The sequence below is a fragment of the Pseudophryne corroboree genome, chromosome 4, assembly GCF_028390025.1.
Source record: "Pseudophryne corroboree isolate aPseCor3 chromosome 4, aPseCor3.hap2, whole genome shotgun sequence".
NCBI classification, from domain to species: Eukaryota; Metazoa; Chordata; class Amphibia; order Anura; family Myobatrachidae; genus Pseudophryne; species Pseudophryne corroboree.
In genome coordinates this window covers 84,818,690-84,841,602 of record NC_086447.1, presented here as the reverse complement: position 1 = coordinate 84,841,602, position 22,913 = coordinate 84,818,690, and the positions used below count along the sequence as shown (strand labels likewise).

General features: G+C 48.8%; 1 protein-coding gene across 2 annotated transcripts in view; it reads left to right on the top strand.

The window, feature by feature from the left end:
* The window catches only part of CLIC5 (chloride intracellular channel 5), a 278,748-nt gene that overhangs the window by 253,850 nt on the left and 1,985 nt on the right, over positions 1–22,913 (top strand). For both annotated transcript variants that reach the window (XM_063915215.1, XM_063915216.1), the window contains exon 5: positions 19,587–19,768. In XM_063915215.1, the coding sequence (XP_063771285.1) occupies positions 19,587–19,768 (182 nt within the window). The remainder of the gene's footprint in view (positions 1–19,586; positions 19,769–22,913) is intronic.

The window sequence follows — 22,913 nt, the reverse complement described above, 5'->3', positions numbered from 1 at the left end:
CTGATGATGACTGGGACCCTGATAATGACTGGGACACTGCTGATGACTGGGACCCTGATGGTGACTGGGACACTGATAATGACTGGGACACTGATTGTCACTGGGACACTGATGATGACTGGGACCCTGATGGTGACTGGGACACTGATGGTGACTGGGACCCTGATGGTGACGCACTTGTTGTACCCTGTTTTATGTAAGCACAGGCCAGTGTCAGAAGCGGTGAGCCTGGCCACCTTACTACAAGCCATGGAGCAGTAGTACACGGTTACATGGAAGAGTGGACACAATGTAGCTTATTTACTCAGCTGGATAAACAGTAGAACACGGCACTAAATGTAACGCACATAACCGAGTCCATATTAGCCAGTGGCCTTAACGCCTTTCCTCAGATCCCAAACAGGGCAATGCTGGTACTAAACGCAATAGAACTGGAACTGGGCACCTAACAGCCTGCCGCCATCCTCCTGGTACATGTAGTTCTGCTTATGCATTGGCAGTCATATCAGTAATGGTCTTTCTGTTCATGTATCCTCTGCCTCATCATCATCATCATCCTACACACAGGTGGGCCAGAAAGAGCCTGTGGCCACTGACTGGTGTTTTTAAGGCTTTGCCCACATCCACAGCGGCATCAGCATCGTGCCGTAGAAATCACCTCCATTTTCCCACAGCTGAAACCCACTAAGCTGACAATCACATAATACTGGTCTTTAATAAATGCCCAGCCTCAGTGCTCAGCCATATTGGTTATTATTGCTCCATAGAAGCTGGATGCTCGTTGTACAGTACATCATATTAGGAGGGATAGCTGTATGTGCAGTGTACACCTTTAAAGCCCTAGAGGTCCGGGTCATGATGGGTACAGAATGCAGGCGGTTGCCCAATTCTCAGAGCTCTGTCAGCAACTCAGCACCACAGTGCAAAATAGCCGCAGGCTGCTGTGGCTCTGCCAAAGACCCGCAGGTACCTTCCCCTTCTTGTAACTACATAGATATACTGTATGCTCACAAGGCCTCCTGCCTAAGGTCTGCTGTCCAGATGTGAACCTGTAACCGTACCATACATGACACCTGCACAGAGACACGGAGCAGGCCGGAATCCTGCGTAATCTGCAACCCAAGGCCTGCATCTCGTCAGTCCCAAACACTCGGAGGAGAGGACATATGGGATTAATAACGGCATATGTCATATACATTTGCCATGTTTCATAGATTTATTGTACATGCCACCTATAATGCTCTGTGTATACATATATCAATGTGAATATAATTACTAGCACAAGTTTATATACAAATGTAGTTTCTGTTTTATTTCACCTGCACAGACAGGGTGTGCTGCAATGTAACCATTGGCGAGTGTTTAGAACGCATACAAAAAATATATCGGCTAATATTCTGCCTGGGCAAACGTAATAATGAAGAAGATGTACTGAAGTACTTTATATGCAGTTAAGGGAAAATATTGAAGGACAATGGGGGTAATAATTCAGACCTGATCGCAGCAGCAAATTTGTTAGCAGTTGGGCAAAACCATGTGTACTGCAGAAGGGGGGGGGGGGCACATATAAAATTTGCAGAGAGAGTTAGATTTGGGTGGGTTATTTTGTTTCTGTGCAGGGTAAATACTGGCTGCTTTATTTTTACACTGTATTTTAGATTTCAGTTTGAACACACCCCACCCAAATTTAACTCTCTCTGCACATGTTATATCTGCCCCCCCTGCAGTGCACATGGTTTTGCCCGACTGTTAAAAAATTTGCTACTGCGATCAACTCTGAATTACCCCCAATAAGCATGATAATGAGGATAAGTGTCTCTGCTATGGAGAGCTTTCTGGGAGAGAATACAGTGCGTCAGGAATTAACAGGTATAGCGACACCAGCTGGCTGCAAAATGTTACTGCACCATATTGTAAAAGGGCCAATATCGCACTGTGGCCTGAACATGGCTCCCATGGCATGTAATATAATGAATAGAATTGATTGGATCATAATTGGGTATGTTGGTGTCTCCAGTTTTGTACCAAAAATTTTCCAGATTAAATGTTCAACACAAATAAAAAGAGTGAAAATGCAGGTGCACACTCTACGCACTAAACACTGCTAATCAGAATAATTATAATAAACTGTGCAATATAACATAGAGTAAAATTGGGGTGCTTTACATAATTTTGGCCAAAGATATGGGCCCACCAACCGCAACCAGATGAAACTAAGGTTCAAGTCCAGGGACCCACCAGATGAGGTCACCTGGTCACGCATGGTTGGTTGGCCCATACTTTTGGTCAAAATGATGCTAAGCACCTCAATTTTACTCTGTTTTATTGCAGAGTTTATTATAATTATTCTGATTAGCAGTGTTTAGTACTTACAGTGTGCATCTACATTTCTCTTTTTTTCTGTGTGGTACTACAAGTCTCAGCATGATAGCACCTCTCATTATGTTTAGAATTAGGGGTGTGCAGCCAGTGGGGGATAAGGGATGTGGTCACACTCCCTGTCCCAGACAATGGCCCAGGTACTTTATAAACCCATCCCCAATATTGGCACACCTGATACAATTTGCACAATTTGAAAGGTGCCATTTCTATAGCAGAAAAAGAAAAAAGTATAAGGTAAATTTATTAAAGTGTGGGTTTATAAAAGTGGACCTGTTGCCCGTAGCAACCAATCATGTTCTAGATATTTTCTATAGTTTACCAGATAAGTGATAGCCAAAATCTGATTGGTTGCTTGGGCAACTTCTCTAATTTTACTTTGCAAATGTTTGGTATATCAACTCATAAGATTTAACATGCAAAATATGCAAATTACTTGTACGTACACCCCAACAGTCCCCATTTGAGGTGGTAATTGGGACAGCTTTGTCGTGTGGGTGGAACGTTAGGTGTTAATAAAATCAGTGGACGGGCAGTGCACATACCTTCCTCTGGTGCACACGGTATCGAGGTGTTTTTATTGATGGAAAGGGGGCTGAGAGCTGCTTAACCCAGTGGTGAATTCAGCATATCAAATTATTTAAAAAAAAAGTGACTTTTGTTGCTATGAAAATATTTTTGCGCATTTCTTAATATTTTCTTTCTCTCTTGTTATTTTCATACAAATAATGAGAGATCCTGTAAAACTGTAAGGAGAGGAAATAACCCCCCCACCCCGACATGAAATACATGTTATTTTAGTCCTGTGTGCCTGGGAGGTGCCCCATAGTATTTTGTTTGCTTTACGGCCTGTCTGCTCCTATTGGTAAGTATGTCTAACCATTAGTATGCAGATGACTGCAGGCCTGTGCCAAGAGACAAGAAAAATGTGTGCAACTTCAACATTCTCCTCTGCACCTAATTATAGATAATTATAGGTAACCCCTGTGTACACACGTGTGAAATCACAGTACACGCATTGTTCATACCGTGCAATTATTGACATCAATAACCGTCTCTTTAATCAACATGTTTCTGGACGGCTGTAAATTAAACAATTGTACATAAAGCCTCCCTCTTGTTAATCTGAATGGATTAATATAAACATCCTAGTGATATTTGGTGGACCCCTTTTATTCAAGTAAACCTTAGTTACCTTTTTATACCAGTAAATAAAGACACGGAGACATGATTTTGGCAGAAAAATTGCTAGCTATTTATTTGACCCTAACCATAGCAAAACCTGTAATTGGAAAAAATTTGTTAAGATGCCGAATCAGCCGGCATAATGGTGGCAGAAAAAAGAACGGCTCTATTAAACTATTGGTAAACTTAAAATGGTAAACTGACCGAAACCGTCCAGCACCCTATCAAAACCGGTAATAGGTGTCAACACAACCCCCACAGTGACTTCCCACCGCTCCTGGGTGCCCTGCCGCTGCCTCCCGGATGGGTGGTCGAGCGGCCATTAAGTCGATGGAGGTGAGTGCACCTAAACCACATAACACTGAAACTTACTACCTATAAAAAACCATACAACTACAAACTGCCGTTCTTTTCCGCCTATAAATAGCCAACGAATGAAACCAGCCAAGCAATTAAACGCCAATGCACTCCGCGTCAAAACACAAACAACCTCTACCCTTAGGGCGGGAGGGCGGGAAGGAAATTCACTTGCAAAGAGACCCAAAATGGCCACTCCAGCCTATATATACCCTAACCCTCCCCCCTTTTCCTAAGGCTGTACTACCTAACAGCTAGGTCCACCCCTCACAGAATGTTTAACTCATTCCTCTCCTATGTAGTCAATTCTCTCTCCTAAACATCCTAGTGATATTTGGTGGACCCCTTTTATTCAAGTAAACCTTAGTTACCTTTTTATACCAGTAAATAAAGACACGGAGACATGATTTTGGCAGAAAAATTGCTAGCTATTTATTTGACCCTAACCATAGCAAAACCTGTAATTGGAAAAAATTTGTTAAGATGCCGAATCAGCCGGCATAATGGTGGCAGAAAAAAGAACGGCTCTATTAAACTATTGGTAAACTTAAAATGGTAAACTGACCGAAACCGTCCAGCACCCTATCAAAACCGGTAATAGGTGTCAACACAACCCCCACAGTGACTTCCCACCGCTCCTGGGTGCCCTGCCGCTGCCTCCCGGATGGGTGGTCGAGCGGCCATTAAGTCGATGGAGGTGAGTGCACCTAAACCACATAACACTGAAACTTACTACCTATAAAAAACCATACAACTACAAACTGCCGTTCTTTTCCGCCAAAAGCGAAGGACTCCATCCCAGAGTCCTCGCCCGCCACCATAACCTACCCTAACTCCTGCAACACTAGGAACAGATCCTCCAGGAAAAACATCATCCCCTCATTGGATAGATGCACACCATCAGGCCGAAAAAGGTGTTTGTCTCGGAACCGAATCCTAGGGTGGTGAACCACTTTACCTCCGTGGGCCAAGACCCACTTCGCCACCGCCCCATTCACCTTTATCCTGGCCTCATCTATTACGCGTCCGTCCTTCACACCTCGCCAACTCAACCTTGGCACCATCAGGGAAAATACCAATATACACTCGGTCCATGCTGCGGCCACCCTTGCCAGATCTTGTATCATGGCCCACCGTAGCTCCAAGGAAGTCCCCTTCCCTAGGTCGTTGCCACCTAAGTGGACAACCAAAACCTTGGGAACTCCATGCTTCCTGGCCTGACTGACTAGTCTACTCAATAGATCTTTCCACATCATTCCTCGCCAACCAAGCCATCTGATTCCCTGACCTCCAGGAAACCTCTGAGCAGTATCAGAGGCCAAAAACCTTGCTGCCCAAAAGACATACGAGTGGCCGACCACCCAAATGGACAAGCCATCGGCGAAACAACCTGAATGGAAGGAAAAAGGGGTAAAATGCGTTACTATAATTCTACGCCATAAATGTAATTTTGTTAACCTGAAGGATCTGCCAAAAAGAAAAAATTTTATTTCTAATGTCGCAGCAGACACGGCCTGGCCGATCTCCCGAGCTTCTAACCAATTTGAAGTAAAAGCGTTAAGACATTAAGGGAAAGGCAAAAGAAACAAAACGAAATTAAACAGAGGGGGGGGGGGGGGAGGGGGTATAAAAAAGAGGGTAAAACATGAAATAACTCAGCTGGAGGTGAAAGCATAAAAACCTGCTGAGGGACTTCGATTAGAACAGATCAGCCGAATTAATGATTAGAATTCAGTCCGTTAAGTCAGGCAAAAATCGCAAAATAACTCCAGACCCCCGCTGCCGGCTCACGCCCGCAGCGGCAAGTGGCTAATCCCTGAGTAGGATCACACACGGGTAAACAAACCAACGTACAGTGAACATAACATATGCATAAACACAAAGCAAACATGATCTTACTTTAACTTTATGAAGGCCAGCTACGCTTAAGCAAAGCATCTCAGGCGACGGGGCGAATGTACCGCTTATAACAGGACGACTTCCATCGTCCCACCGCCTGGATCTGGGCTCCCGAAAACCCCGCGGCCGCTGCCGCCGTAGCAGCCCCAATGCGGAAGGAGTGTGTACCGAAGTGGGAGGGGGAAAGGCCCAAGCTCGTCAGACAGCGACCCATCATCCACCGAAATTGGAACTTCGTTACTGGCAGCCCGTCATAGTGCAGCAACCACGACCCCCGACAGTCGGGCCTCACTGCCTCATATTGTACTGCCAACCGTACTGGGCATATGCTCTCCTCAAGTGCCGGAACCAGGGTGACCCATCGGCCCTTCCCCACCTGGTCCGTCTTAGAGCGTCGCAATCTGCACAGCAAGGACCTCCCACTCACCACTACGTCCTCTACCAGCATGCGCGAATCAGTTTGCTTAGAAGGCGCTACCAACTCCGATATCCTAAAGGCGCCGTGGTAAGCCATAGAGAACGCCAATCTAAAAAGCAGCGATTCGAACATAGATGATGCGATGGCTCCAACCGACCCAATGATGCCTGGCAGCAACCCCGCATCAATGGGCCGCCTTCTGTCAGGCGGCGTAGGTGCTACGCGCGCCCATCCTTTCATAGCCTTAAGCAGAATCCCACTTTTTGTCAAATCGGGAACCCCTTTAATTCTGCAGAAGAACGCAATGCCAGCCAAGTACCGGGACACCACCGCTCTAGACCTACCTGAAACATAAAGCTGCCAAATAAAAGAAAGCATCATTCGATGCCCGCTCTTACCTCGTTGCTTCCGTCCTCTAGCAAATTCTTCCCATTCGCTCCAGGCCTGCTTGTAAGCCTTAAGCGTGGATGGCGCGACCGAACGCAGTGCTAGACCTTCCAGTCCGGCTTGATGACCTGCCAGACATAACCGGGACAATGAAAACCTCGTTCCTGGGCCTCGGGAGCCAACCAGTAAAACCTCTCCCATTGTCCTCGCGATAGCGCGTCAGCGACCCCATTTTCTAGACCCGGTACGTGTTGTGCCCGAAACCACACATTCCTGCGCAGGCAAGTAAGCAGCAACTGCCCTAGCACCCGCAGCACTACCAGCGATTTTGCCCTCTGGTTGTTAATCGCGTGCACCACGCCCAGATTGTCGCATCTGAACAGGATGCTGCGATGCGCTAACCGCTCGCCCCAGATTTCCAGCGCAACCATGATGGGAAAGAGTTCCAGGAGCAGAAGGTCCTTAGTGAAACCCGCCTGGTGCCAGTCTGCTGGCCACGATGCCGCGCACCAAGATCCCTCAAGATAGCAACCAAAACCGGAGGCTCCTGCAGCGGCGGTGAAAAGCTGCAATCTGGCGCTGTCGACCGTTGGTGCCTGCCATATGCGCACACCGTTGAAATCCTCCAGGAACGAGGCCCATACTGCCAGATCCCTTTTTAACTCCGCGGACAAGCGTACAAAGTGGTGCGGCCTGGCACACCCCGCAGTCGCTCTTTCAAGCTTCCGGCAAAAAACCCTGCCCATCGGGATGACCCGACAAGCAAAGTTAAACATGCCCAGCAAGGATTGCGCCTGCCGCAGCTTAACCTTACGCGAACCCATGAATTGGCCAATGGCTTCGCGAAGCTTAGCCACTTTGTCCAAAGGAAGGCGACACTTGCCTGACACCTTGTCGATCTCGATTCCCAGAAATGACAGGCAAGAGATCGGTCCCTCCGTTTTGTCCTCGGCCACTGGCACTCCGAAATGACAAAACAATGCTCGTATACTGAAAAGCAGGTTGCCGCACCGCGGCAAACCCGCCGGCCCCGTACAAAGGAAATCATCGAGGTAGTGGGCAACCCCGTGCCCACCCGACGAAGACTCCACGCACCAATGCAGGAAGGTGCTAAAACGTTCAAAATACGAGCATGAAACGGAACACCCCATCGGCAAACATTTGTCAATGAAATATTCCGACCCAATCCGGAAACCCATAAAACGGAATGAGTCCGGATGGAGTGGTAGCAACCTAAAAGCGGATTCGACGTCAATCTTTGCCATGAGGGCCCCAGCGCCGTAGCTGCGGACCAAATTAAGCGCCTCGTCAAACGACTGGTACACTACCGAGCAATGACCTGGAGGTATAGCGTCGTTGACCGAGGACCCCGCTGGGTAGGAAAGGTGTTGGATCAGTCGGAAGGACCCGGGTGTTTTCTTGGGTACCACCCCCACCGGGGAGATGACGAGATCCGCCACTGGGGGTGTTGCAAATGGCCCCTCCATCCTGCCCAGCCTGACCTCCTTATCGACTTTTTCCCGCAACACGAAAGGCAAGGCCCGAGCAGACTGGAGGTTCCTCCGCGCCCGAACTGTAACATCGCTCGCAACAGGCAAGCGGAAACCAAAACTAAAACCTTCGTATAAAAACCTGGCATCCTCCTTATTCGGATACCCATCCAACCATTTACGCATAGCCTTTAACCTAATTGGCGTTGGCGCCCTGTGTAGCGCCCCCGCCGGGTGTCCCTCTCGAGTAGGATTGCTTAGAACGGGGACCCTGCCGAGTATTCTTGAAGCAGGAGGAGGCAGGGTGGGAACCCCCGCAATGGAGGCAAGCGTGACGGAACCGACACTGCTTGCCGTAGGAACATGCAGCGTTGTTAAACGCGAAACATAATCCTTTCGTTGCGGGCTGTTTCCCAGCCCGGACGGCCGACCTACCTGTCTTGGCCGACCCGCCGTCCGCATGGGCGGACGGCCCAGCACGGTGTCCGTCCGCCCCTGCGCTCCGGGGCTCCTTGGCCTGCTGCGAGGCCCTGGTGACCTTAAGCCATACCTCCACGTCCTTGAAACCGAAGTCCATAACGTACAACCCGTCCTGCTTCTCCCGGAATTCCTCATCATACCTACGCCATTCGTTACCCGCCGACGTGCGTTGCATATCGTGCACGAGATGTAGGTACCGGATGACATTCATATGTTCCTCTGGCCTGTCCTCAAGGTAACAAGCCGCGAAAACCCAAAAACCCGCCAGCCAGTTATCAAACGTGCGGAACGCCTCGGCCCCTATTCCTTTCTTAGCGGTTGCTGCCTTAAACTCTCTTTTAGCGTCTTTAGTCAAGACGAAGACATCTACGTAGTCCCCCCTGCGAATCCTCTTGCTGCAGCTATCCCTAAGCCCCCGCATGACAGCGGTATACTCGCAGCGGACCACGCCTGGCAGGTCGCGTCGCTTCCTGGCCCTGCGAGATTCTTTGCTAAGCCTCCTTCGCCTCTTACGCCTCTCCTGTTGGCCAGCTGCCTTCCTGGCGTATTTGGTTGCCCTTTTCTTCGCCTTTGTCGTGCTACTGACGTCGGACGCTGCCGAAGAAAGGGAGGAGGAGGAAGAAGAGGAAGAAGAGGAGGAAAGGGAAGAGCTGCGCGAACCCGAGGGCGTACGTGCAAACGACTCCGACTGTACCGCCTCACCTGAAGCCGTAGATTGGTCAGATTCAGATTCCTCAGGTGCGACGTACGTAACGTCCTCATCTTCCGATTCCGGTACCCCTGTATCTGCGTGAACATCTGTGGGCAGAAGAGGGAGAGAGGACCCGGACACAAACAGTGGCGTGCGCCTAGCCCGTCCCGGCGCAGGCGTGCCAGATGACTGCACACTCTCGTCTCGCCGCGGCTGCTGATGCAGCTGTGCCGCGGCCGCACCAAGCTCCCGGCACGCACGCGCTACCCTCTGGGCGGCCGACAACGCCCCGGCGCCTGATCCGGCCGGCACCCCCCCGGACCCGCCCTCGAGCTCCGGGGCCACGGCGAGCGGACCCAACGCCGCCACCACCGTGGCGAGGGCCGACGCAAACGCGCCTTGCGGTTTAGCGTGACCCCGTGACGTAGAGACGTCGCCCGATGGCTGCCGTATGGGAGGCACGCGGCGAGTAGACCCGCCGCTGGGCATGGGCAGCCAGGACCCATCCGTACCGCGGCCAGGTCGGCCCTGGGGGGAGGGGTCCGCCATGGTAGGATACCTCACCCCGGATATACACCCCTCCATACGACCTGCCCCGGCCCCCTGGGAGTGATGGCTGGCCCTCGCTCTGCCCCTTCCCTGAGGCCAACCTGCCGCCGGACGGAGCCAGCTCGCCCAGCCTGGTTGGCCCCGCTCCTTGTAACACTATGTGCCCGCGATGCTGTGCCCTCAGCACCGCTGGGCTCATTCCCCCAGAAACCTGGTTGATCCCCGCCAGGCATCCTCCCCCCCCTCGTCCCGCCGGAAACGAGGAGGGCTGGGGGGATACAGAGCGCTGCGGCGTCGCTGCTCGCACACGTGTGCGAGAGACGCCGCCGGAGCCGCGCGCGCACGCCGTGCGCGCGCCCCACCGCGCACTGCCCGGGCGCCCTCCGCTGAGGTCTCTGTTTGTGCGCCCGCCGATCCAGCGCTGGGCCCCGTGACGGGCCTGGCCTGGATCGTAAATACCTCCCTCCCGGCTCTCACCACCCGCCCGGGGCCTCTATCCGGCCCCGGCAAGCGTGAGTGTGCGGGAGTCGAAGGAGAGGGAGCCGAAAGGCGCCCGGCGAGGCGCGCCAACGTGCGCCCGCGGGCTCCCGCATTCCCTGCACCCCTGGCCGGCCCCGGAGGCGAGGGCTGTTGTTCGCCCCTCTCCGGGAGGCCAGACCTCCGAGCCGCCCCAGGCCGCCGACCGCGCCCGCCTGCAGAGGCAGACCCGACGCTGCCAACTAACACAGGGTCGCCAGAGGAGCGCGTTCTGCGCTCCGAACCCCCAGCCATCTGAGAGGCCCCAGGGGAAGTTACAGCCTCGTCAGAGCCGGACACCCTTGCCCCGGGCCCAGCCTCACCGGACTGGTAACGGGCTGGGGCACCAGCGGACCGGCGTGGGCGGCTGGAGGCCATTCTACCTAGTTTATAAAACTTTTAAATTGAAATAAAGTAAGGGTGAAAATCTGCCAAGCAGCACTCACCCCAAGGAAATTCACTTGCAAAGAGACCCAAAATGGCCACTCCAGCCTATATATACCCTAACCCTCCCCCCTTTTCCTAAGGCTGTACTACCTAACAGCTAGGTCCACCCCTCACAGAATGTTTAACTCATTCCTCTCCTATGTAGTCAATTCTCTCTCCGTACTACAAAATGTACTTATGTGCCGTGAAAAAGGCTGAGAACTATCAGAAAGGGTACAAATAAATTATGCTTTCATGGCCCAGATTTATCAAGCCTTGGAGAGTGATAAATAGCACGGTGATAAAGTAGCAACCAATCCGCTCCTGTCATTTTTTAAACACAGCCTGTAACATGGCAGTTAGAAGCTGATTGGCTGGTACTTTATCACCGTGCAATTTATCACTCTCCTAGGCTTGATAAATGGGTGTCACTTTCATTGCAATAAGGCGTCTATTGATTTATTGTGATTAACCTTTGCATAGCCGTTTAAGCTATCTTATCACTAAAATAACGACCCGGACAAAATAAGACACGGACAACCACTGCGTAAGTTTAAAAGGTCATTAAGTATTTATTAAGTGGAATGACCCTTCTGGTAAGGGATGGCAAGGAAAACGCTTGATGACCAACTCTAGCCAATTAAAAGTTATAATATTAGTGGCGGCGACTTAAACGTCCCAACTTAAATGGTGGCGACTATAAACGCCCAACTCTATAAATTGAAGCCACTTAAATGCCTCATCCGGCCAAGGGTATAACCTGCATTGAGCAAGCAACACAACCCCTCACTATGGCATAGCGTGACCATTTCCTATAGAAAATGCCCATCGTCCTCCCGTACGGACAGAACTCACTAGCCGTCCTTGGAAAGGGTAGGTGCCCCTCAACAACCACTTATGCCCCATGTGGCCGCTGGTCAAAAGCGCCTTCCCGCCACCGCCAAGTTCTAACACCATTATCACTAATGGCCTAACAGAACCGCAGCCCGCCATCCAGCAACAAGAAAAACGTCAAGCTAGAACTAGCCCAAACTGGCAAAAATATCCTTCAGAAAATCCTCTAAACCTGAGTCAACAGCAACGGATGCCGCACTGCAAAACCACCGCTAGCCCTAACAAATTTCGACACAGCAAAATTGACTTTCTTCCACTCCTTGTCAACGGCGAGCAGGCTGACGGAACTTCTCCAATGCATTGTAGGCACTATGTCAGACCATACAACACAAACCGCAGGCCACCTGGTACGTAAGCGACATAAATCCGCCTTGACTTGAATCGTCAGATCAATACCTTTCCCCTGGCCTATGTCGTTACCCCCTAGATGTATGATAACTACGTCTGGACGACCCCAGCACTCTCTGCCAAAAAGGAACGACAATAAAACAGACCACCGTAAACCCCTTACTCCAAGCCACCTAACACTATAAAACGCCCAGCAGCACAGATGCCTGAGCAGCTGAGGGGTAATGCTCTGCCCAAAAAATGTAGAAATGGCCCACCACCCAAACCTGGGAAGAGGAAAAATTCGGATCTGAAAAAGAAATATAACCTAAACGTTAGCTTGCATGAGAGAGAAAAAATAGACACAACCAAAATGGCAGCAACTGTATAAACCCAAGTGAAGGCGAAAACTTTTTAAAAACCTCCGGTGGACTTGTAGGACAGCCAATTATAATTAGCCCACCAACGGAGGAAAACTTTTTTTAAAATTCCTTCACGCCCCCAGTTCCGGAATGCTAGCCGTTCCAAAACTGGCGGCCAAACCATGTTTTTGGGTAACGCCAACGGGCGCAACATCACAACTTATCAAAACAAACATAGGACTTGTAGGCAGCGGACTTCCAACAACCCATTTCTTGAATGGCCGACGGTGAAAGCCCGCTGGCAGCGGCCCAAGTAGCCACCTCTATCCTAAACGAATGCATCCCGAAGTCCGCAACATTGAGCCCTAAATGCTTCAAACAACTCTTTAAAACAGCAGGGAATTGGGAATGAGTAAGTGGCAAGGAGTCAGAGTGCAGCAAAAATTGCATACCGTCGGCGGGCCTGGTGGGCAAATAAACTGCTGCCAAACTAACGGGGCACAAGGCGGCCTCGGTGTACGCTTTCAGCGACACCCATCTGCCATGGCTCAGCTGATCCGTCTTGGACTAGGCAATTTTACACATGATTAGCCCATCCTGGAAGACCACGTTCTTAAAAAGAAGCTCAGTGTCAGACGAAGTTCTGCTAACTGCCACCAGCTCGCTAACCAGGAAGGCGCCAAAAAAAACCGCCACTCGAAACAAAGATGTCTCTAACTCGCTCCTAGCCACCACAGCAAGCGCGGCCAACAACTCACGCAACAACCGCAGGTCAACAGGCCTGCGCATGTCTGCAACTAAGGGGCTATCCCTAGCCCACCTTCTCAAAGCCTTATTTATTTATTTTTATTTATTTATTAACAGTTTCTTATATAGCGCAGCATATTCCATTGCGCTTTACAATCCAGTATGAATGACTTCATGGGGTCAACCGTCCCTAGCTATCTAGCGTGAAAGGTGATCCCAGGGATGGAATTGGTCATAGCCGCCCTGGATCTGCCTCGCGAGTAATGGCCCCACACGAAACCAAGAAAGCAATCCTCGACTGACTTACCAGCAACTAAGTGAGAAGTCTGGTAAGGCTTCCAATCATGCCAAGCTGCGGAGTAGGCCTGCGAGGTCGAAGATGCCAACGATCTCAACGCCAACTCCCTCAGGCCTGCTCTACATTCTGCCAGACACAATGCGGACAAGTTAGACTGAGAGCCGAGGCTCCCGGGGCTAACTCCCGAAACCTCCGTAAATTGAAACACCATAAATCATCCGCAGTACCGTTGTCAACACCGGGAACGTGCCTAGCCGCGAAGCTGATGTTAAATTGCAAACATTTTAAAACCAAATGGCTCAGCAAACGTAAAGCCTGAGGGGAGGAGGACCATTGATTATTCACTGCTTGAACCACCCCCAAAAAATGATCGTCTGATTAGCCTATCGAGGCGACCACAATTTGACTGCCACAATGATTGGGAACAATTCCAGCAAAAGCAAACTCGCAGTGAAACCCTACGCTACCCAAGACTGGGGCCAAGGAGCAACACACCACTCCCCCTGGAAAAAGGCACCAAAGCCCTGGATACCGGGGGAAGGGGCCATAACAACTCCCGGTTAAATTGCTCTAAAAATGACACCCAATTTCTCAGGTCGTCCTTGATCTCTCGGGACAGGCGAATGGTGTGAAGTGGCCTGGTCACCCCAGTGGTGGCCCTCTCCAATTTGTGGCAAAAGACCCTGCCCATCAGTATGACCCTACATTGGTGGGGTCCACCTGGTCAGTGTGGCAGCCGCCGGGATTGGACTTACAGTCCTTGGCTGGGTGGCTTGCTCCGCAAATTCTACAGGAGTGGCGAAAACAGCATTTCGCCCCCGTCGCATTTAGAATCATTAAATGCGAAACATTTACCCTCAGCCACTTCTCCCTGAACTTGGTATCGTAATCCCTCCACACGTAACCTGTATTTCGTTAACCAGGAATAAATACTTGATGATATTCTTGTATTCTCCGGGCCTGCTTTCCAAGTAGCAGGCCGAAAAAAAACAAGAAACCACGCAACCAGTGATGGTAACTACGAAAGGAATTCTCGCTGGAGACTCCCGCCATCTTAGCCTCAGCATAACCCTTTTTCATTTCCACCAGTATGGTAAAGACATCTACAAAATTGCCCTTTCTGATCCTATCTTTCAGACTTTTCCTCAAACCCCTGGTAATCGCCGTGTTAGCGCAGTGTACCATGTCAGCAAAACCCGGCGTCTCGGGCGGAGTCGTGACTCTCCGCGGACGCTTCGTCCCACCCAGCTTCTTCGCAACCTCCCTAGCTACCAGCTTAGCCATCCTGCATGGGTGCTTAGGGGAACCTGAATGGTCGCTGCTAGCAGAGGACCTAGAGGATGAAACAACAGAGGAGGAATCAGAAACGTAATTCTCACCATCTGCCGAAGAGCCAGCACGCGGATCCGGAGCCGACACTGAACCAGTTGCACAACCGCGCCAACCTGGACACCCGCCAACGCTGGGGAACCCTCAAGCAAAACAGGCCGGGGCGGCATCACCATGGCAGGGGTCAGGAGAGTGTAGCCAGAGGTGTTGACTACGCGAGTATGGGAAGCGGCCATATTGTAAGCCGGCGCCCACGGGCTGAGCCCAAAACCAGAAGCCGTCCACCACGCCTGATAGGGACCCCCGTGCAGTGTAAGAGGGGTACCGGGTTGCTGGTAAAAGGGGGGATGTTGAATGGCAAATGGGGAACCACCAACTTGCGGTGAACCCGCATAATACGCGGGCTGCCCTAACCCCTGTGACGTAGTAAATGACCATGTGGGCTGCACCACTTGCCCAGGAAACATGGCCGGAAAAAAGGGGGAAACGGGCTGCGGCATGGACCCAGGGAAACCCTGCTGTCGGGACGTGCTAATGACAACGAAAGCCTGGGTAGCAGGCATACCTGTAATCAGAACATTTTGATTTACCAACCCTGGGTTGGGTACCAGAGGGGATTGCAGTGGCGCACCCAGGGGGGGTTTCTGAGCACCCAGAAACCCCCCTCCACTTAAAAAAAAAAAAAATTTTTTTTTTTTTTTTTTTTTAGCTGCATGAGTATTATTAATGGCTGTCTAGCGTCCTCTGCAGCCTGCTGTCTTCCTGGTGGCACTTGTAAGAGCAATAAAAGTTTATTTTAATTATAGTACATATATATATTTCCCTCATGTGCTTATCCATTCTTACTTTAATAATCTTCAACTGCATCAACTCCAGCAGTCTTCGGCCACCTGATACTTATTCCAGTGTCATCTGCTGATGTAACTATGTGTATTTACCCTGTACTTGTTCTATACTGTCATTAACTATAAGTTGCTGTTTTCCTGTCTGATTATTTATGTACTCCGTAATTGGGCGCTGCGGAACCCTTGTGGCGCCATATAAATAAAGGATAATAATAATAATAATATATCCATGTGCATACATATATACACATGTATATACATACATACATATAAACACACACACACACACACACACATGATAGATAGATATATATATACACGTGTGTGTGTGTATATATATATATATATATGTACTGTATGTGTGTACACACACACATATATATATATATATATGCATGTTTAATATGCTATGTCAGGCTTTTTCAACCAGTGTGCCGTGGCACACTAGTGTGCCGCGACCAGTTGCAAGGTGTGCCGCAGAGCCAGAGCAGCTTCCTGCACCATCAGAGTGAACTGTTGGCCCAGGCTCTTCTTAGAGGATCAGTCGTGCTCCGGCCATGACGTATGCCTTGAAGATGCGGCATTGTGATATCATAGGTCACAGCCGCCGCTTCTCACCACCCAGCCAGCCCACCCACCTGCACACACATCTTCCAGTTCCTGCCTGCATACACAGCTTTCCTTGCCCACCCACATCCACATCTGCCTGACCGCCCACTGCTCAGTATTCGCAGCACTTCACTATGAACAATCCCCGCCACTGAGGGACAGGGAGGAGGACAGCTGACCAGTAGGGGCTAATATTTGCTATTTTTTTTCTCCTGTGGGGTACAATAGGATTTATGTGGGGAGAATAAGGATTTATGGGTAAAACAATGTGAATAATTCATGTGGGGAGCAATAGGATTTATGTAGGGAGCAATATGATTTATGTGAGGAACAATTTGATTGTTTTTTCTGTGTAGGCCAATGTATGTGTGGATTTTTTTTTACTATGAGGGCCAATGTGTGTTTTTTTTTTTTTTTTTTTCTGTGGGGAACTGATGGTGTGCCTTGGCAATTTTAAAATATTGTTCGGTGTGCCGCGAGTAAAAAAAGGTTGAAAATCACTGTGCTATGTATATGTGTATATGTATGTGTCTGTATGTATGTATGTGTATATATATATATATATATATATATGTGTGTAGATATGTGTGTGTGTATATATGTGTATATATATATATATATATATATATACACACACACACTAGTTTTACGGACCCAGCATATGCTGGGTCACCTCAGTCCCCACCCACGTGATTGGCTCCGCCCAGTTCTGGAAATTCCCCCATGCAAATCCTGCGTTTGCCACTGGATTGTACTGGTAACCCAACGTTAGAGGATACCACCAATTATGTGAACACAAAACGCACCATGCTGGTATGACCAGCAGGTGGCTCTGCAGCACTACCTAACATGTGGCCAGGGAGGAAACTGGCAGCATGGCCACCAGCAACCGAACACAGGAGATCACCCTGCACAGAAGTGGCAGCGAGCCCACTGCCCCCACTATTGAGGACCCCAAGAGGGTAGTAGCAGCAGCCCCATAACCCCCCCGGCCGCCGCCGCACTAGCGACGGGCGTTAACAGGGCCGCCAGAGGGTACGTAGCTAGGACATCGTCCAGCGCCGCGGGTGCAGCTAGCGGCAGGACCACGCCGCCGCGTTACCTGGCACCACGCGCCCGGTGTAGTGTGCTGGGCTGCGGTGCCGCCTACTAGCGTGGCGAGGAGGCGCGCGGGGACCCGGCGGGAGAGGAGACGACAAGGGCAGCGGCCAGGGCAGAAGGAGGCGGTCCAACCGCCGATGAGGAATCAGCGGGATGGGACCACACTCCAGACCCACGGAGGCCGGCGGAGGTAAGCGGGCGGGCCGCTTCAGCAGGCCAGCGGGGGGGGGTGGGAGTAGAACGCCTTGGCCGCGGCATCACAGCAGAGGTAACACAATTGAGGCACAGGGAAAACCAGATAAGGGAAACCCAGAAAGAAAAGCAGGCAGGAGAAGTAAAAGAGTGCGAGGAAAAGAGAGAAGGAGAGAGCAAGAAGAAACCACTTATCTGCTTTCCAGGCACTCAAAAGGAAGTGCTGATGTTGAAACTGCCTATAAATGCCCTTCTTACGTTACCTCCCCTAACTACCCTGATAGGCTACACTACAACCACACCCCTTGAGGGGAACTAATCTACCTAGCAACAGTTCTCTTTCTTTAACCCATCACAAAACCAACGACTCTTATATAATTTCGTGCCTATGCAGCCCTCATTTAATCGGAGCATAAAGGTAATTTTGCAGCAGGGGTTATCTACAGTTCGACTAAGCTGATGTATTATAAACAGTTCATGAGACATTACCTAAGTGCTATAGTATATATTTTATTAAGTCAAAATTTAAATAAAAGTGAACTATGCAATATATTGTATATCATTAGAACTTTATGAAATACTTACATGTATTAAAGGGTCATTGTTAACCATTTAACACACAAAAGTAATGATAAAAAAAAAGACAATTAAATGTAGTCCTGATTGCTAATATAATAAATACAATCCTGATAACTGCTAATATGATTATATATAGTCCTGCCGAATATAATATGTACTAGTAAATAAATGGGCCTGGTATCTGCTGGGTCACCTTAGCTGCTCCTCCCCCTCCCATCCCCGCCCTGTCACATTGTACTTACCGCTGTTGCTCCCTGGCCTCTTCTCCCCTTCACTGTTGTCCTATTCCCCCCTGTTGTTGTGGAGCCCATGTGCCTGTCACACCGGGCACGTGAGGTGAGGTAAATGGCTGGGAAGCACTGGCTGGCACCAGAGACAGATTTACACACACACATATATGAACCTGAGGGTTCATGTGGGTATTATACACAGGTGCAGCAGTATATACATGTGGGCATTATACACAGGTGCAGCAGTATATACATGTGGGCATTATACACAGGTGCAGCAGTATATACACGTGGGCATTATACACAGGTGCAGCAGTATATACATGTGGGCAGTATACACAGGTGCAGCAGTATACACAGGTGCAGCAGTATATACATGTGGACATTATACACAGGTGCAGCAGTATATACATGTGGGCAGTATACACAGGTGCAGCAGTATATACATGTGGGCATTATACACAGGTGCAGCAGTATATACATGTGGGCATTATACACAGGTGCAGCAGTATATACATGTGGGCATTATACACAGGTGCAGCAGTATATACACGTGGGCATTATACACAGGTGCAGCAGGATATACATGTGGGCATTATACACAGGTGCAGCAGTATATACATGTGGGCATTATACACAAGTGCAGCAGTATATACATGTGGGCATTATACACAGGTGCAGCAGTATACACAGGTGCAGCAGTATATACATGTGGACATTATACACAGGTGCAGCAGTATATACATGTGGGCAGTATACACAGGTGCAGCAGTATATACATGTGGGCATTATACACAGGTGCAGCAGTATATACATGTGAGCATTATACACAGGTGCAGCAGTATATACATGTGGGCATTATACACAGGTGCAGCAGTATATACACGTGGGCATTATACACAGGTGCAGCAGGATATACATGTGGGCATTATACACAGGTGCAGCAGTATATACATGTGGGCATTATACACAAGTGCAGCAGTATATACATGTGGGCATTATACACAGGTGCAGCAGTATACACAGGGGCAGCAGTATATACATGTGGGCATTATACACAGGGGCAGCAGTATATACTGCTGGAAACTTAGTGAGTTTTGATCAGGGATGTGTGGACAAGGAGGCAGGAGGAGCAGAGCCTCACCTGTCATAGACAAGTATACTCCAGAGTTTTGACTATAAAAATGATTAGAATGATACAAAGAAGTTTATTTATAATGATAACTACTAATAACCTGTGGGAAGTTGTAAGGTGCAGTGACTCACGCGTCTTATTTCGTCTCACTGCTCCTACAGCACTAGAGAAAAGCTTGACGAAAGCCTTGAAGAATCTGGATGATTATCTGAACACGCCGCTCACCGAGGAGATTGACGCAAACAGTCGGGAGGAGGAAAAGGTTTCTAGAAGAAAATTCCTGGACGGAGATGAGTTTACTCTGGCCGACTGCAACCTTCTACCCAAGCTCCATGTGGTTAAAGTAAGTTCGGCGATGATCAGATGCACTACAGCGCCCAGCAGAGAAAGCACAATGTGAGACATGCAATCTCGTTGCAGTATAGCTATGGGGACATCAACACATTGTAGAAAATGCTTAAAGACAGTTAATGGGCTTACAGGAAGCATGAAGGACATTACAGTATGCACCATTCCCCTGTTCCACTGCATCTTGGATAAAAGGGATATTGCCACATTTAAAACTAAGGGGGACATGTACTAAGCAGTGATAAAAATGGAGAAGTGAGCCAGTGGCGAAGTTGCCCATGGCAACCAGTCATCTGCTCTGTATACATTTATAGTATGAAAATTATAAATGTTACGTCAATGCTGATTGGGTGCCATGGGCAACTTCTCCACTGGCTCATTTCTCCACTTTTATCACTGCTTAGTACATGTCCCCCTCAATGGAATGCTGCTGAAATAGATGTACAAGCTGAAATATCAATAAGAGTGCAGTGACTAGGGGGGAGACTTGGCAGTGGCTTAGCTAGAGGCCATAGGGTGCGATGTATCAGTATACCTTTGAGAGGGATAAAGTGAAAAAGTTGCCCATAGCAACCAATCTCCCTTCTAGTTATATTGGGGTAAATGTATGAAGCAGCGATAAGAGTGGAGAAGTGAGCCAGTGGAGAAGTTGCCCATAGCAACTATTCAGCATTGAAGTAACATTTATAATTTGCATACTATAAAATTATACAGAGCAGCTGATTGGTTGCCATGGGCAACTTCTCAACTCGTATCACGCCTTCATACATTTACCCCTTTATCTCCATTGACTAAATCATCCATCCAAGGCTTAGTAAATAGACCAATTACTCCTTTCTCCTGCACAGTCTATGAAATGACAGTTTTATTAAATTTCTGAAGCTCTAATTCATCTAAGATCATCCTCAATCAAGGAAATAAATGATTAAAAAAATTATTTGGTAAAAACAAACATTAGATAATGCCTCTGGGTTTTGGATTAAATTGATTGCATATATTTAATCAATATCAAAATAACAATATATAATAATAATAATAATAATAATAATAATATATGGAGAATAAACATAAGCACTGGGTATATGCAGCTGGATCACGTAGATCACAGCCCAATTTATTATCCCAAATAAGAAGGTTGAGCCCTCATTCAGCTGATAGCTCATCCTCACCCGCCTTGCAGTATTATATTTGTTGGCTTTCACCAAAGTGATAGGACAGGTAATTAAACACCTCATTTATTTAAATTAACATGTTTTTGACATATTAGTGAGTTTATTTTGGCTAGGACCGCCCACTGCGTTCAAATGCCACGTCCTAATCTTTATGGGTTCAGCCAGGAATTATGTACCATGCTCAAAACCGTAAACCTGTAGCTGTTTCAGGGCGAACAAGACCTCAAGTCATTGGGTGCCAGCTGATCATGTGATGCATTCTCTGTTTTACACCCAATCACCTGCTTCCCACTGTTTTAAATATTTCAGGGGTCTATGTATCAAGCAGTGAACAGAGGGCCCAAACCCAGTGGTTTACATACAAATACGATGTTTGGGGGTGTCTGCACATGCACCAAACGGGTCTTGCGATATCACTCGCAGCCCCCTGTCAGCTGCTGCATGATTGACATGCTGTGGTGTTTGGGGGTTGGAGCGGCACCGTACTTCACAATGGGGGACGTCCCCCCTGTTTTGTACAAAATAGTCAGCCCCCTCCTCCGAAAAAATATATAAAAAAAGTTAAATAAAATTTTTTTTAAAAAAATAAAAAAAAAATTCTAAGCACGCATGGAGCAACACCATATTATGCCCCTTGCACCATATTAAGTCCCCACAGTAATGCCCCTTGCACCATATTATGCCCCACACAATAATTCCCCTAAAACCATATTATGCTGCCACATTAATGCCCTTGTTACCATATTATGGCCACACAATAATTATGCAAGTACCTACTCGTTGTCAGGGATTCTGCTCGTTGTCAGGGGATTCCTCCCCCCCCCAGTCACCGCCACTGTGGCACCGCTGCTGAGGGTCTGCCGTCTGCAGCCTTCCTGTTTCAATCTAATTAAAGCGTCCATCCCAAAATGGCCAACGCCTCATAAGAGGCAGTTATTAAAGATACTAGGGGGCTCCTCTAGTATCTTGAATAACTGTCTCCTCTGTGTCAGCGCCCATTTTGTGAGGGACATTTTCAATACAGAGCTGTGGGAGGACAAAGGACGGCGGTAAAGGGCGGGTAGGCGGCGGTATGAATGGCCCGGGCCCTCCCCTCTCTGTCAGAGAGGCCGGGCCTGGGACAGCTGTGCCCCCAGTACCCCACTGATGGCGGCCCTGCCCATAGCACCCAAACAGCTGCTAACTATCATTTTATAGAATGTACTTGATAAATCCTGAATGTTAATTGGTTGCTACGGGCAACTTCTCCTTGTCCACTTTTCCACTCTTTTCAGTGCTTCATACATCAACCCATCAGTCAGTCGTGTATCTATAATGGATGCAGCGTGCAGTGCACATGGGGCCCTGAGTCCAGAGGGGCCCCCACACTGCACACCCTGCACCTATTTTTTTAAATACTTACCTCTCCAGAGTCCTGTGGCAGCAAAATTGACCATGCGCACTAGGTGTTGTGCAGGTCTTCGGGAAAATGGCATTTTGCACATGTGCAGTAGGAAAAATTTCCAGGAAAATGACCGCCTTACCATTTTCCCAGAGACCTGTGCACCACCTAGTACTCAAAGTCACTGCCGCTGCCTGCTGGAGAGAAGGGTGCCTGGATGGAGACTGCACATGAACTCCTTCCTCTCTTAATACGACCCTGTCCCCTCTTCTCTATTGGTTGATCTTATTTGCACCTGCAGTATTACCTTTGAGAAAAAATTGATAGTTTGGAGTATAAAGACTCATGTCTACAGTATAACGGCTGCAGAGCATGCTGTGTACATGTACCCCTGGGGAAAGGGGGGGGGGGGTAAACACCACAAATTCACATAACTTTTGGCCACTGGCTCAATTTTTATGGTGTTTTCTCTAGAAATATGGCACCAAAAATCACCAGAAAAATGATGGCAGCGCCAGTTTCCTGATGATATTGCGCATGTACAGTTGACTCTGCCCGGAGGCTTCATGTGCCGATACAATTCCTTC